Source organism: Gadus macrocephalus, chromosome 11 (assembly GCF_031168955.1).
Source record: "Gadus macrocephalus chromosome 11, ASM3116895v1".
NCBI lineage: Eukaryota > Metazoa > Chordata > Actinopteri > Gadiformes > Gadidae > Gadus > Gadus macrocephalus.
In genome coordinates, this window is record NC_082392.1 from 10,357,449 (window position 1) to 10,373,082 (window position 15,634).

The 15,634-nt window shown below is 43.8% G+C and overlaps 1 protein-coding gene across 1 annotated transcript; it reads right to left on the reverse strand.

The window, feature by feature from the left end:
- Window positions 1-11,107: 11,107 nt before the first annotated feature.
- cd83 (CD83 molecule) lies at window positions 11,108-14,990 on the reverse strand. Its single transcript, XM_060065126.1, has 5 exons — window positions 14,835-14,990; window positions 14,611-14,732; window positions 14,171-14,390; window positions 13,518-13,615; window positions 11,108-12,169 (listed from the first exon to the last, which is right to left on the reverse strand). Exons 1-5 carry the CDS (start codon window positions 14,881-14,883, stop codon window positions 12,008-12,010), a joined length of 651 nt encoding a protein of 216 aa, XP_059921109.1. The 5' UTR covers window positions 14,884-14,990; the 3' UTR covers window positions 11,108-12,007.
- Between the last annotated feature and the right edge of the window lie 644 nt (window positions 14,991-15,634).

Sequence of the window (15,634 nt, forward strand, 5' to 3'; positions counted from 1 at the left end):
AAAATGAATGTTGCAGTGCTGTATCTCTTTTCTACAATGCCGGCTGAGGTTCTCGATAAGCATAAAAAAAATAATTCTCCATTTGTTTTGATCCAATTGCAAGAACAATTGTCAGAATACTCGATGAGCGTTCTGTTTCGTGTATGAATCCCCTGCCAACACAAATTTACGTTTTAAGTTTGTTAATGGTACACCGATGCCATCTACTGGCGAAAGTTGGATGCTTGTAAAGTCTTGTCTAATGTTGTCAGGTGCACGCTCCATAACCGTTACTGGAAGATTGTGTAACCTCACAAGGTGCGTCTTCTTACAATTTATTTGTTACCAGCATTCGTAGTGTTGATCTGCAGGGAAATAGTCCGCCAAAGATGTTGACGTCGCCAGGGGCGTTTCTAGGTTTCTGAATTATCCGGGGCTAATGCTGCGTTTTATTATCCGTCCGTCTAGGAGGTCCGAGGGCGTTGCCTAGCGACACGCACGAACACGCCCCTTTTCCTCGGACGGCGAACTCGCCATCTCGGTTGAACTCAGTGGTGACCGTGCAAAATTCCGAGACATAATTCAAGAAGGCTGGGGGGGTATACCACGAACCTCGCTGAACATACCCAGGCTTTCTTGGGAAAACCTGGCTCGACAGAGCCGCAACTCGCAATCAGAGTTAAATGGTACCACGAAGCTCACTTTAGATTCAATTAGTTGAACCAGGTTTTCCGCTTTTTTTTTTGCGTCATTTTCTCACCTTTACGATAGATCAAGCAGTCTATATGCGTATAAGTGAAAAGATTCTGCATATTGTCTATAAAATAACTATGCCAAATGCAGAATTGTTCTCCATTAATCCAAATAGAATGATGATGATTTAAAAATGCATAAGCAACGTCCATCCTGCCTTATTCTATCATTTAGGGAATTCACTTTAAATACACCCTATGTAAGATATGTATCGCATGTTATCAACCGCTGAGAGGTAGCGGCTGTAGTGTAGTGGATTAGTAGACCCGAACGCCAGCGACCGGGGTTCAAATTCGCCGGTCTATCATCATGCATTTTACCCCCATAGATGTGGTGCCAGCACGGCCTTGAAAATATGGGTTCAAGTTCGAAATAAGCACAAAAATATAATTCCATAAGCTTTAGTGAATAAGTATTCCATATGCATGAGAATTGGGACTTTTTAAGCTTCACATAAATTCGCGTCACTTGGGAGTCGAACTCCCCGCGCAGAAATTCAGGACTGACGCGCTACCTCCACTCTAGCACTCTGTCACGGAGACACAATGCGCAACAGTAAGCATTGTCTACATAAGGTCCAAAAGGACGATCAAATAACGAACACCCTCTGATGAGAATCTGTATCTCTCATGAAGAACCCCAATTTCGTTGTTTGCACAATGACAATAAAGTCTGAAATCTGAATATCGTCAGACAATGCCAAGGGATCGGTTCTGTCCCGTAAAACCCTCTGGCCGTTTCTCAATTCCTAGCACGCGTACTACGGACTCGATGACTTGCAAGCACGTACTTGGCAAGTCCGTACTTCAAGCACAGACTTGCGAGCACGCGAGTACGTAGGCCTACCTGCAATTGGAACAGCAGCGGACTCGATGACGTCACCACCTCTGCTCGTCCGTTAACTGTGCTACGGCCTCATTTAGGCATATACTACTGAACAATATAAACAAATGATATAAAACAAAATCCCAGCCTCTTTCATTTTCAAATAGTATGTAAATATTCTGAATGAATAAAAATTGAAAAGATATGCGTGTCCTGTCATGTGTATAAGCTATACACACACGACTTTATATATATATATTTATATTATATATTATATAAATATATATATAAGTTAACAGTAACTTAAGCTACAGTTGTGCGTCTTCTCCATATTGTCCGCCATCGTACTGCTGCGAGTGCGAAATGCATCCTGGGATTTATAGCGATTGCAAGCACACACGAGCCACCTCCGATGCATGCTCGGTAAAACGGCGAGATCGAGCACGCATCAAGAACACTTGCCGCTTTTCCACTGCATGGTACCAGCTCGACACGACTCGACACGACTCGACTCAGCTCGCATTTTTTGCGTTTCCACCGCGGTACCATGGTATCTGGTACCTGAAGTGGCTGCTTTTTCTAGTACCTACTCGCTCTAGGTTCCAAGCGAGCTGAGCCGATGCTAAAAGGTGACGTCGGCAGACGGCCGGCGACTGATTGGCCAGAGAGTGTGACGAAGTCACGAGAGCGACATGGCAACCATGCTGGTAACATCCATAGCAGCGCCGCAGCCAACATGTTCCACTTCTCCAACTTCTTCAACATGCCAGCTAATAATAGTAATGTGATCGATGTCCTCCATTGTTGTTATGTGGGTTCTGTCCATGTGTGGGTTGCGTATGTGTTGTTTGCGTCGCGTACACAAATACGTCACGGCCCTTTCGCGCAGCCGACCCCGCCCACGTCCAGGAGGTACTATTTGCGGTGGAAAAGCACCCGTGCTGCTACCGTGTCGAGTCGTGTCGAGTCGAGCTACATGTGCGGTGCTTTTTATTTTTCTTATTACACCGGGATCCCACCGGACGCGTACGCGCCGCGGAACGGCCGCGTCCTCTGCCCTGCGTCCATTCCTACCGGGCGCGTAACGGCAGCGTAGCGCTGCCTTGCGAGCCAGTCGTATTCACGCGAGATCACGAGATCACGCGATAATCCTAAACCTAATGTACTCACCTTCCACTCCCAAAACTATTGCAATTAAATGCCACGCTTTGTCCTTTCTGACATTTTCCTTATAAAAAGGATGATTTGGTACATAAATGACTTCATGTTGCTGAACTTCGACAATGAGTCTCTCGTCGTCCATGTTGCCGACCCTCTGAGACCCACCGGTCATGACGTAATAATGTTGATGTGAAGTTACATGAGCCGAGTATTGTGTTTTATTTTGAAAATTGACCGGATGCTCTATGGCTTTTACTTTTCACTTCCTGCCCGGCTCGACCTGCTCTGTCGAAATTGACGCGGTTTAGCAGCGGCTCGCGGCAAAAATAGAATTGGACGGAAAGATAGCGCCGCGGCGCGGCACGCCGCTCCTGGGACGCTGCTGAAACGTTCCGCGGCGCGCCCGGTGGAAATGGTCTCATTGATTATAGTGGAAGCGATCAGCAGCGGTGACCGCGGCGCAGCCGTCCCGCGGCGCGTACGCCTCCGGTGGAATCGAGCCTTTACGGGTTTTACGACAGTAGGCCTACTCGCTCGTTTCGAATTGGAACAGTGCTCGGGCAACGACCAGAGCCGGATTAAATAAATGGACTACACTAGGCAGACTGTATTTTTTGGGCCCCCCTCCATCGATAACCTAACCTAACCCTAACACTTACCAAAGTTACTAATAAAAGTTAATTCACATTTTACATAGCGTTAGCTGTGTTAGCTGTTAGCGTTAGCTGTTAAAATCTCCCACCGCGAAGTTGAAGCTGAGAAAAAATTGTAAAGATTTTGAATGAAGCCAAAAAAGGAAACTGCTTCTAGGCAACATTCTGCTGCACATGCACCAACTAAATTAAGAGAATGTGCAGAACATGGTACGAAGTCAGCATTAGGATTTATATTTTTTATTCTTGCCTGCAGTCCAGAATATTTCCCTGCCATATTACTTGCATTGTCGTAGCTCTGCCCACGACAGTCCATCAAATTAATGTCCAGTTCTTTTAACTCAGATTTGAGTGTTTCCTCCATGTGCTCTGCAGTATGACCATGTAGTGGTATGAACTCCAAAAATCTCTCGACAGGCTCCCCACTTTTCTTCAGGACATAGCGAATTATCAAAGCGAGCTGATCAACATGTGTGACATCAGGTGTTGAGTCCACAATGATGGAGAAATACTTGCCATCTTTAACTTCTTTTACAATGGCACGCAGAACCTTCTCAGCCATCAGCTGAATGAACTCATCACAAACTGTAGAGGACAGGTAACTGGTATTTCCCCTGCCCTTGTTTCCGTATCTGGCTAGATGTTCTGACAGTAGTGGATCAAAGCGACTAATTAACTCCAAGCATCCCAAAAAGTTCCCATTGTGGGAGACTCCTGTTGCTGTACTATGTTTGAATCTATGCGTGCATTTTTATTTCCAAGTGATGATAGACTTAGCACAGCAGTGCGATGATCCATACAATTCTCATGTTCATGCAAGCGATTAGCACAGTTTTTCCAGTCATTAAATCCCGTGACAAATTGATTGTCTCTTATACTGAACAACTTGCAGCAGTAACAGAATACATTACCAGTAGACGGTGAGTACACTAACCATTTTCTTGACAGGGTTTCTCCATTTATCTTTTTTCTAAAGAAATGTTCCTTAGTTAAGCTTCGGTTAATGTCTCCATATTTCCTCTTTGATGCAGAGAAATCTCCAATATTTTGACAGGGATGGTTTCGTGCAAAGTACTCACGCATCCTGTCGTCAATTTGGTCCCACTTTGCAGGATCAGATGGATAGCTTGCCAATACTCTTACCGGGTCTAGAGGCTCCGTCAAAATGATATTGGGCTCACTTTTTCTGTCCGGCTGCTGTTCTTCCATCATTTTGTCATTCTGTGACGGCGCTGATGTTGACGGCGCCACAGCGTCTTCCGCCGCGTCTCCGGGCCTGGCTCCGGGCCTCGCTCCGGTCCTGGCTGCGGGCCTGGCTCGGCCTCTGGCTGCGGGCCTGGCTCGGCCTCTGGCTCTGCTGACACGAGCAGGTTCACAGCTGTCGGACGGCTGCCCGACAGAAACTTCTGTAAAGCCCCCCGCTGTTTCTTCTTTTGTTCCTCTTCATTTTTTTCTTTTTACGTTTTGCCGCACCCGAAAGCATCTTGAATGTTAGCCTACTCAAGAAACGACCTGCCTGCTAGCTTTATTGTTCCGCTTAGTCTTGACCCGCTGACCTCCCCTCGGACTTAACTGATTGGCGTTAATGTGACGTAACGTTAAGATAAACAACGTCACTATTTTTAGTTAATTAATATATTTTGATATATTATCACTGAAATAAATAGTAGGTAGGACATTTGTATTGGCTATTTCATTTTTTTTACTTCTGTCTGGGCCCCCCCCCCCCCGCCGCCAATCAGGCCCTAGGCACGTGCCTAGGCTGTTTCCCAAAGTGAAGGCTGCAGCCTTGCTAGGACGCGTCCTTGCTAGTCGCGTCCTATGGAGATGAGACTAGAGTGCTAGCTCGAGTGCTTCCTAGCGTTTGTAACGTCGGACTTTGGGAACGAGCTCTGACTTGGTAGTGTGGAAGCGCTTCCGCTTCCGCTTTTTAATACTGCGTGTCCGCTTGTAAACACATGTGCGCTTATGAATAAAACATGGCAGCAATCAAGCTGATCGATATTTATTTGACTTTTGTCTGTTATGAATGCGGTCATGTCTCCTTCGCATGGAGCCTCTTTGGGGAAGTCACAAAAGCTTTGTTGTGGTTGATCGAATTGTCTTTATTAAAAGGAAAATCCATTCAATTTTTATAAAACTAAGTGAAATTGTCTGAGAACTTAATTCATGCATCACATTTACAGTACGGTTGATTACTATTATGCAGGGGGAAAAAGACAAAGAAAGAGATGATAAACGTGTATTTATTTGGATATATTATTTAACTGATCTGATTCATTCATTCATATATGCCTACAATCTACCAGTGCTTTGAACACATACGTATCATATAAAATACAATTATATACGTTCATTAAAAATTACAAACATTGCAAATGATCGGTTGTGCATTAATTTTACAACATTGGATAGTGGCACTATCCCTTCCACCGGTAAACAAATGTTTGTGCGCCACCCTAAGGCGCACAAAAGCCTCCGTTTGCTGGGCTGACCCTAAAAAAAACGATTCAACACAAACATAAATAGGTATACATAAATAATGTAATCTTGTGAGCGAGTAAATTGACATTGGTGACAGTGGTGTTTAACACCAGCTACGTCCATGCAAAATATAGCAACGTATCATTAAGTTGCAAAAACGTTTGAAAAGTGGCATAGGTTTGATTATTTGCATTAACATGATGAATCTATAAAAAGCAATACGGCACAAAATATTTCTGAAAACTAATATAACTTCACTTCGTTTGAACGTGTACTGCTCTGTCATTTTCAAGAACCCGCCCAGTGAACGCAGAGGATTGTGGGTAGTTTTGGCTCGTCTAGGATGCAGCGATGCATCCTTGAAAAATCTCGGAATTCTCAAAAACAAAGGACGCAAAAATGGCGCGGCTTTCGAGTGTCCTCAACATTGGAACAGTGCTTGTCGGCGTTCTATGACGTAGCGTCCTTAAAAGGGCGGCCGTTGAGCATGCTTCCTTGACATTGGGAAACAGCCCTAGTTTGCCTTTGGGTTAATCCGGCTCTGGCAACGACTGATGACGTTTCACGAGTCCACGAGCACACGAGCACGCACAAGTACGCGAATTGAGAAACGGCCTCTGTCTCCGTAGAGATGCCTGTACGAGAAGTGCGCCGAGGTCCACGGGAACACCCACAAATGGTGACGCCATTATCAGAGGAGGGGCTAGGAAGCTGCGCACGCCGATTTAAGTAGCCGATCTCCGGCTAGACTAAAGGTACGGCCACACCAAACGCGTTACCCGCGTACCACGCGTATAAAATCGGCAATTTTTCCATAGGGAAGCATTGGTTTACGCGCGTATGAGGTGCGTACACGCATCATGCGTACCAAGCAACATTTTACTCGCGTTAGGGGCGTATGAGGCGCGTATATATACGCGCGTACATATACGCGCGTACGCGAGGAGTTATTTTTTTTTTACTTTTTACGCTCATACGCGTGATACTTAGCCGCAATAGCCAATCAGCGTGGAGCTTGACCCGACGTCACTGGCAGAGAGTAGTGACCCTTGCACAGAAGCATACGGCCGACATCTTTCTTTATTCTAGGTGGAAATAGTAACATAGTTACGCCATTAAATGCATTTATGGAAACATTTTTAGCGAGAAATGTGCATTTTACTTTCATAATGTTCACTCGGTGAATGTGAAGGATGTTTGGTTTGATAGTTGATAGAACGCTCCGTTCACTTGCATGGACAGAGTCTCTGGTTGCTAAGCAACCTCAACGTCTTGGCAGACTATTTCTCTGCCGATCAACACTACGAATGCTGGAAACACACCAGACACACCATGTGAAGTTATTTAACCCGATTATTGTTATTTATATCCGAGATTATTTAATCTAACCCGATTCAAGCTCTATCATGCACCCAGACACGGCAGCGTTTGGGTTTCCTTCCTCGGACTCCTAAATCCAGCGCAGCCACAGGCGCGTAGCTGCGTATGTAGGACAATTTTTGACACAAAATGGTCAAGCAACATTTTAGCTGCGTTACGCGCGTACATGGTACGCGGGATACGCTTTTGGTGTGTCCGCACCTTAAGCCGAAAAACTGCTCCCAACCAGGTTTGGTTTCGAGCATAACACCGGGATTCCACCGGACGCATACGCGCCGCGGAACGGCTGCGCTGCGGAACGGCTGCGTCCTCTGCCCTGCGTCCATTCCTACCGGGCGCGTAACGGCAGCGTAGCGCTGCCTTGCGGGCCAGCCGCATTCACGCGAGATCGCGAGATCACGAGATCACGCGATAATCCTAAACCTAATGTACTCACCTTCCACTCCCAAAACTATTGCAATTAAATGCCACGCTTTGTCCTTTCTGACATTTTCCTTATAAAAAGGATGATTTGGTACATAAATGACTTCATGTTGCTGAACTTCGACAATGAATCTCTCGTCGTCCATGTTGCCGACCCTCTGAGACCCTTTGATTGATTGACTGCTGACCTGGTGCCACCGGTCATGACCTAATAATGTTGATGTGAAGTTACATGAGCTGAGTATTGTGTTTTATTTTGAAAATTGACCGGATGCTCTATGGCTTTTACTTTTCACTTCCTGCCCGGCTCGACCTGCTCTGTCGAAATTGACGCGGTTTAGCAGCGGCTCGCGGCAAAAAATAGAATTGGACGGAAAGATAGCGCCGCGGCGCGGCACGCCGCTCCTGGGACGCTGCTGAAACGTTCCGCGGCGCGCCCGGTGGAAATGGTCTCATTGATTAAAGGCCTCCACACACCGGCGCCGCAGCGGCGCGGCGCGCATTTTACTCGCGTCAAAAGCACGCCCCTAGCACCAACAGGAGGCGGCGCGACGGCCGCGCTGCAGTATAAAATCAGGAAGTCACCTGTCAATCAACCGCAGCAAAGAGACGAAACGCAATGGGTGAGTATCCTATTGTAGCCTAGTTTATTTATTTTCCATATTTTTGGCTGAATAATTTGAAAAATGTATAATCAATCTGCAAAGTGAAAGTAGTTTTTCAAGCATCAGATCAACTTAGTATGTAGGGCACTTTATCGTTTTATTTACTGTCATTTCTTATTTATTTTATATTTTGCCATTATTCATCTACTGCATCAACAATCTCAATAACTGCAGGACCTTCTATTAAACCTTTTTAGTATATAGTGCAGTCACCTTTGAAGGCCAATTGTTATTGTGTGTATTTATTGTATTGAGCTCCTGGATGGCTTTATTGATCCCATTGGGACCAATACAGTATCTATCTATCTATCTATCTATCTATCTATCTATCTATCTATCTATCTATCTATCTATCTATCTATCTATCTATCTATCTATCTATCTATCTATCTATCTATCTATCTATCTATCTATCTATCTATCTATCTATCTATCTATCTATCTATCTATCTATCTATCTATCTATCTATCCATCTATATAGCCTTAACATAGCCACACATTTGCATGTATGCAGCCAGTAGTTATCTATTTTAATTGAGCAAGCTCTTTTAGCCTACATTTTATTGAGTTTTTTTTTTATTTCAACAGAATAAATAACTGTTGCCAGACAGAGGGGGGCTGCCCTTCTTCTCCTGCGCTGTAGGCGGCCAAGGAGAAGACGAAGGGTTTGGGTGCACCCCATCAATGAATAGAGACAAGAACAGGGGGTATGCCACAATCTGGTCCAGGAGCTCCGTGCAGATCCTGAGAGGCACGCCAATATTTAAATTCGCCACTAAGTGTGCAATGGCAGAACCATATGGTGCAGCCTATATGATGACCTATAATCTAGTTATTATCCCTCTCTGGTATACTCTTTTGCATATATATATATATACTTTTTTTTTATCCCTCGGGATAAATACAGTGATGTTATTGCTGTGCTGGATTCAGTAGCCAGTGTATTTTATTTGAGTGCTCGAGACACTTAATGTTATTGAGACAGTTAATACATGATCTTGTAGGCATTACAAGGTTATGGGTTTGGCAGCAGGTGGCAGTATAGGACCAAAAACCAAACATTTCAAACCGCAAGACACCATCACATCTATTTTGGGGCTCGATTTGAACTCTCAATTATTTGTATAGACGTATCCCTAATTACTATTATACTATTAGGCCTACATACTCGTCTATATATAATTTCTTAGGTTTTTAAATTATCCCTATTGTTAATTTCGTAACTTCAACTGTACACTTTAAAAAGTATATGATGATGTCGTTGCTGTGTCACAGATGATAGACTTATTAGGGGGCCAAGCCAACGGGTTGGAACCCTATTGTTTTTGTAAGGATTTTTCTTATTCATTTTGTTTTCAGTCATCAATCCAGGCTCCTGATCAGCTGCCAGCCAGAAAAAGGGCCACCTTCTCTCTGGTTCTTGGGGGGCCTTAGCCCCCCTCCTCTAAGAACCGAGGGAAGTCCAGTGGTGGTTGTATCAAAAAATAATAATTCCCTAGGGCCCCCCCCAGGGCCCTAGGGACGGCCAGCAGAAGGATGGAAGTCAATACATATATGAGCTAAAACATTTGAAAATCATTTGTGGATATAATGTTATAATATTTGAGTTATTTCCATGAATATGTTCCTCTGTCTCCTCTCCTCTGTCTCTTCCTGTCTCCCCTTCTTTGTATCTTCCTTGGTTTCCTCCTCCTTCTCTTACTCTGTCTCCTCTCCTCCCCCTCTCCCTCCCTCTCATCACCCTTCCAGAGCTGGTGACGGAGCTTTGCCCCCGCCGGCCCCAGCTGGTGGAGCAGAAGGCGCTGCCCCTGCTGTGGTGCCTGCTGGGCCCGTCCAACGGCAGCATGCGCCGGGCGACCACCAGCCCGGGCAAAGCCCTCCACGATCAGATGGGGCCCGGCCTGGCCGAAGGCGCTGCCTCCCAGCCCCCGAACGTCCACACGGTTCCAACAAGTTTCTGAGATGAGAACCATGTCCTGAATAAAAAATGAAGTAATGACAGGAACGAGAACGCTAGGGCCCAACGCGACAGCTTTTATTTGGAATAAAATAGATGTTCTGCATTACTATCAGTGCTTGCACTTTTTCTATACTGTTTAAGAGAAAGTGTCTTACTTCTCACTAGCTCCTCGACTCTGGAACCTTAATATCTCAGCGAGACGTCCTCCGCGCCAAGGAGTGTACGGGCGGCCCTGCATCACGCTGGTTTCCATGAGGTCACAACCTGCTCCCTTTGCACTTTAACAGGTAGCTGTTAATCAATGTTGCTATTTCGTTGTTGTTTTTTTTGGTGACGCTCTGTCTGAGCAGTGATATATTTAATACCATTGTCTGAGGGTCATGCTTCCCGGACACCTATAGTATGCTAGAGTGTGTGACGTATTTCCTATACACAATCGCTTTATTTATAACTTAACACGGTACTCAAAAGGTATTTTAACGTTGGTGTGGGTCGTAACAATGGGGATAACACCCTCTTACCTAAAACTCTCAGCCCAAATTTTTCAGCCAAATATAGTTTTCCATTCCAATTCCATTTAAATCAGCGGGTCAGCTAGCTCTTTAAAGGTTTTTTCCAACAAAATCCTAATGAAAGTGCAGTTTCCTCTATTTATGTTGGTAATTGTCTCACAAGATGGTGCCAGATGTGACATAACTTCACATTCCCTTTTGAGTCTTTAATGATCAACTTTATATCAGTTGAGCCAAGAAATTCATGCAGGGAATAGAGTAAAAACATCCTCTGTTTTTGTATTCTTTGAATTTCACGAGGAGACACACAATTGTATTTATTGAACCTTTATTAATAATCTATTCAGGATTTCTCATTGAGGTTAGGATCCTGCTTTGCAAGTGAGACGTCATAGTGGCACAATCATATACACATGTAACATACAGACAATTAATATGCACACATACGATGAAATAGGCAAGGATTAATATTATAAAGTAACAATACGGTTGACCTATGTAGCAAAACAGGCACAACTACCAGCGTTGCTGTCAATCAAGGCTTTGTTCAAGACAGATCGAAACTTGCCTAGAGAAACTAGGGTCCCGTGACTGAAGTTGACCTTGCAGGTCATTCAGGATGTGGGTTTGCTAACTGCTAGCTATACGGCCGGTCAGAAGGAGCTGATCATTTGACCGAAGGACACTGTTAGTGTTTGAATGAAGAATAAAAAAATATACATAATGTACAGGTACTTCCCAGGAGTCAGAATCACCAGAAACAGGCTTCTTCCAATCACAAATCAGATTTCTATTTATGATGACTTCAGAGAATTACAGCGATTCAAAGCAATTTTATGAGTCTAGCGTCTCTAGGTCAGGAACAGACAGGGGCCATCAGCAACCTACCACAGTTGGGGGGTCACAGCTCTCTGACACACCAGAGATCATCAGGCCAATCAAATAGTCTGAGTGTTATAACACATTCATAGTTAAATTAGATTTAGTGTAAATCAACACCCTCAAACAAATTAACTTCTTGGTCTAAACATTACTGTTGGAGGCGAGTGCAGAACTCGGTCAATGTCATGTTGAGGAATGTATTGTCTTTTACGCTTAGTTCAAATACCTTACTGTACCGATGTACTGTACCGATGTACTAATTGTAAGTCGCTTTGGATAAAAGCTTCTGCTAAATCCCCTAAATGTAAATGTAAATGTAAATACTAAACTCAAATATTCAAATGTTTTGTTTTAGAAACACTGGACCATTTTGGACCCAAGGTCTGGATGGACTTCAGTTCGTTCAGGTCAAGTGGATGAAGGTGTGCTCCTAAACTGACTCTTTTTATTATCACCTTGCTCCTCTCCCGTAGCAGATCCTTTAGACGGCCCTGTGGTACAAACAGAAGATATTATTATAATTATTATGTTATTATAATAATAAAAAATATATTATTTATATTATTATTGTTATTATTATTATAGAGTTCAGATTGTAGCACTAAAAGAAGGAGATGGCTGGTAGTGGCCCACAACAGCCTCTCTTATTCTTACAATCTTACAACGATACTGAAAACAGCCAATCATGTGTACATCAAGACTACTATTTAATAAATGTCTCCAAAGAAACTTAAAGTGCTTTGCAATTTGCTTTTAGATACATAAGTTAACAAACTGGGAAGGGTTAGGAATCTTGCCGAAAGATATCTTCAACTAGAGACATCGGGTTTGAACCATTAAAGGGTAATTCCGGTGTAAAATGGATTTAGGATATGTTTTGTATGATAACAAGTTGAAACATGTTGTTGAAGCACAAAAAAACGCATATAGACGCCTTCTTCAGTTGGCTGTTTTTAGCCAATTCAATCAAAACGCAATAAACTTGGAACGATGGGGGCACTGGTTACGGCAAAAACTAAATCGCTATTTTAAACCACTTAAAAGGCTAAAAGTAGCCCGACACTTCTTTGGTAGTATAATAAGGGTCTTAACATATAAAACGAGGCTTTGAGAACTTTGTAAGTCTACAGATTGTTTATTAAAAAGGACATTTTGTACACACAATACCATCAGTAGATCACCCGTCGACGCCATTTTGTTTTTAAGACTCGATAGGTAGATTGACGAACACAGAGATTATGACATCCGTCAGCAACACGCAAGCTGTGTTCGCCAATCTACTTATCAAGTCTTAAAAACAATGTCGCGACGGGTGATCTACTGATGGTATTGTGTGTATAAAATGTCCTTTTTAATAAACAATCTGTACACATCTGTTCTCAATCCCTCATTTTATATGTTAAGACCCTTATTATACTACCAAAGAAGCTTATAGTGTTTTGATAGAATCGGCTAAAAACAGCCAACTGAAGAAAGCGTCTATATGCGTTTTTTGTGCTCCGAAACGAAAGTTTCAACACGTTATCATACAAAACGTATACCAAATCCATTTTACAGCGGAATTACCCTTTACCCTTTTGGTCTTGGATTTAAAGAACACTAGCACACCAGACGCTTCTGCCAAATTTGAGTCGTTTTTAATTTAGTTTTCCAAGCCAAAATGTACTGGGCCCGGGATCCGTCCTCCATGGCTCCCGGGTAGGCCAGATGCCTACCCACCTCTTTAATAACACTGTATGTAAATTAAAAAAAATAGTCTGCTAAATAATTACAACTACTCGGTTGATTAAATAATACATTCAGGTATGATTACATAGTTCTTACACAGCATCAACTTACATAGCTGTAGGTGAATAGCAGCAGTGCTCCGACCAGCATCACTGTGGCTAAAACCACAAACACCAACACCTGGAGCCTGGGTGGACCGTCAGGACCGCCTGTGAACACGAACAGCCGTTTAAAAAAGAGAAAAAAATCATGCAACACTAAAAAATACAACGCAGCAAAGAAGTAATTCATGCTGAGTTCTTAATCAACAGCCCGCAGCAACCCTGAACAATAAACATTTCACTTTCACTCTGTGTTGTATCTGTCAGCGAAAGAAGTCCTGGGAATTCCCATGCAGGGGAGGAACCGAAACCGATGGAAAGTACAATGACCTGTTATATTGACTCTTACTTCCTCTTGCAACAGCTTGTAGAGAATGGTCTTGCTTGTTCGAACTTGATACCTTAATCTGTGGAAATTCAAACACTACACTACACTAGTAGTAAAATACGTGGTTCCCAAACTTTTTCCGAAATTGCCTTGGGACCCCAACTTGTTGTGCATCGTTTGAACCAATACAACATCCGCCTGTAATATCAACGTCCCGGTGAAGTTAGTAGTTAAGCAGTAGCGCGCCGAGTGGGGTATCGATCCCCGGGTTGGTAAATACTAAACTAGCATAGTCCAGAGAGACGGAGAATCTGAGTGTATATCCGAGTGTATACCTGTGACGGCGAGGTTGAGGCGTCCTTCTCGGCTTTGTTCTCCCACTGGGGCGGCTAGGTGACACAGGTAGGTGCCACTGTCCCCAAAGCTCACGTTGGGCAGGAGGATGTTCCAGCGGTCCTCCAACAGCTGCACCTCTCGCCGCAGCCCGATGTACCGCCTGGTGGTGCCGTTCGGCAGAGCTCGGATCAGCAGGCCGTCAAAGCGCTCCGGTGTTTCCTGTATAGGGAGGAGCAGCACCACACGTCAGCAGCACACGGTTTAGACATACTGGATTGGATAAGACCTCCTCGACTGTGTTGAATTTTTAAACCTAAAACCCAGGGCTGATCTGATCTTTTTTATTTATTTTTTGTGTATACATCACAGATATCTTTTTTAGGTTGTATGAGGTTACGCACGGTTAACAATGTAGCAACCGTGTTAATAACACACCTACCTTATACCAACGCAGAGCCTTGTACTGCACTCCCGGTTTGTTCACTGCGGTGCACGTCAAAACACAATCTCCTCCATTTTCACACCTCCGCTCAGAGTCCAGGGAAACAGCCGTGCAAGTACCTAGTGAAACCAAAGCCATTCTTTCAGTTGCAGTGCAGAAAAAAACAGCCTGGATTAGGTAAACGAAGTTTAAATCCAGTATTTTTTCAGTAAAATACTTACAAAATGCGATCAGTAAGACCAGGCTTTGATTCACCATGCGTACGGCCATCCTATGGTTTGAGATTGCCACTTCACTGAGTTTGAAATACCAGGTGACAGTAACAGTTCAACAGAGAGTGAGTGGTAAATAAGCCTCCGTTTCAGGGAAGTAGGCTACGTTTAGGATAAGGGGATTCCCAGGGCGGTCGGCAGAGGTTTCATCATAGGTTAAGTAGATTGTCATGACGCAGATATGTTTCGATTTCCTGAATCTGTGACCTTTTCCTATCAGGGTTTCTCACATTTAATAACCTTTTCCATATAAAAAAGAAATTACTACGCCACATCCGATGAGATCCCCAACCACTTCAGTCAGGTTCCTTCTAGGGTAAATTAAGAATCAAACAAGGACACTTGAAACCATCGACCGATAAAAGTGGTTATTCATAGTTTGCCTACTGGTATGTTTCGTGCTAGAAATGAATGCTGTTGGTCGTGCGAACTGAATATATATTTTAATTGCCGCATGTTACTCCTGCGCTCCGTCGTTGTATGACCTGGGTGAAGATATGGCGCGTTCAGATCGCTGGGAATTATGGGGAAAACATTTTCGCGACGTAGGAAAGTTCTCGTGGACACCTCATGACGCTCTGATGATTCGGGGCGCCAGAGGATCAGTGTAAGGTCAGGGGGGCGTTTACTCAAATAAGGTTGAGAACAACTGGTCTATAGCATGTAACCAGGTTGTCTGATTAAAGTTTAATTAATTTTTCACAATTTACCAGCTCTCGTTTTGAAGAATAATCACCGCACCATTCGTC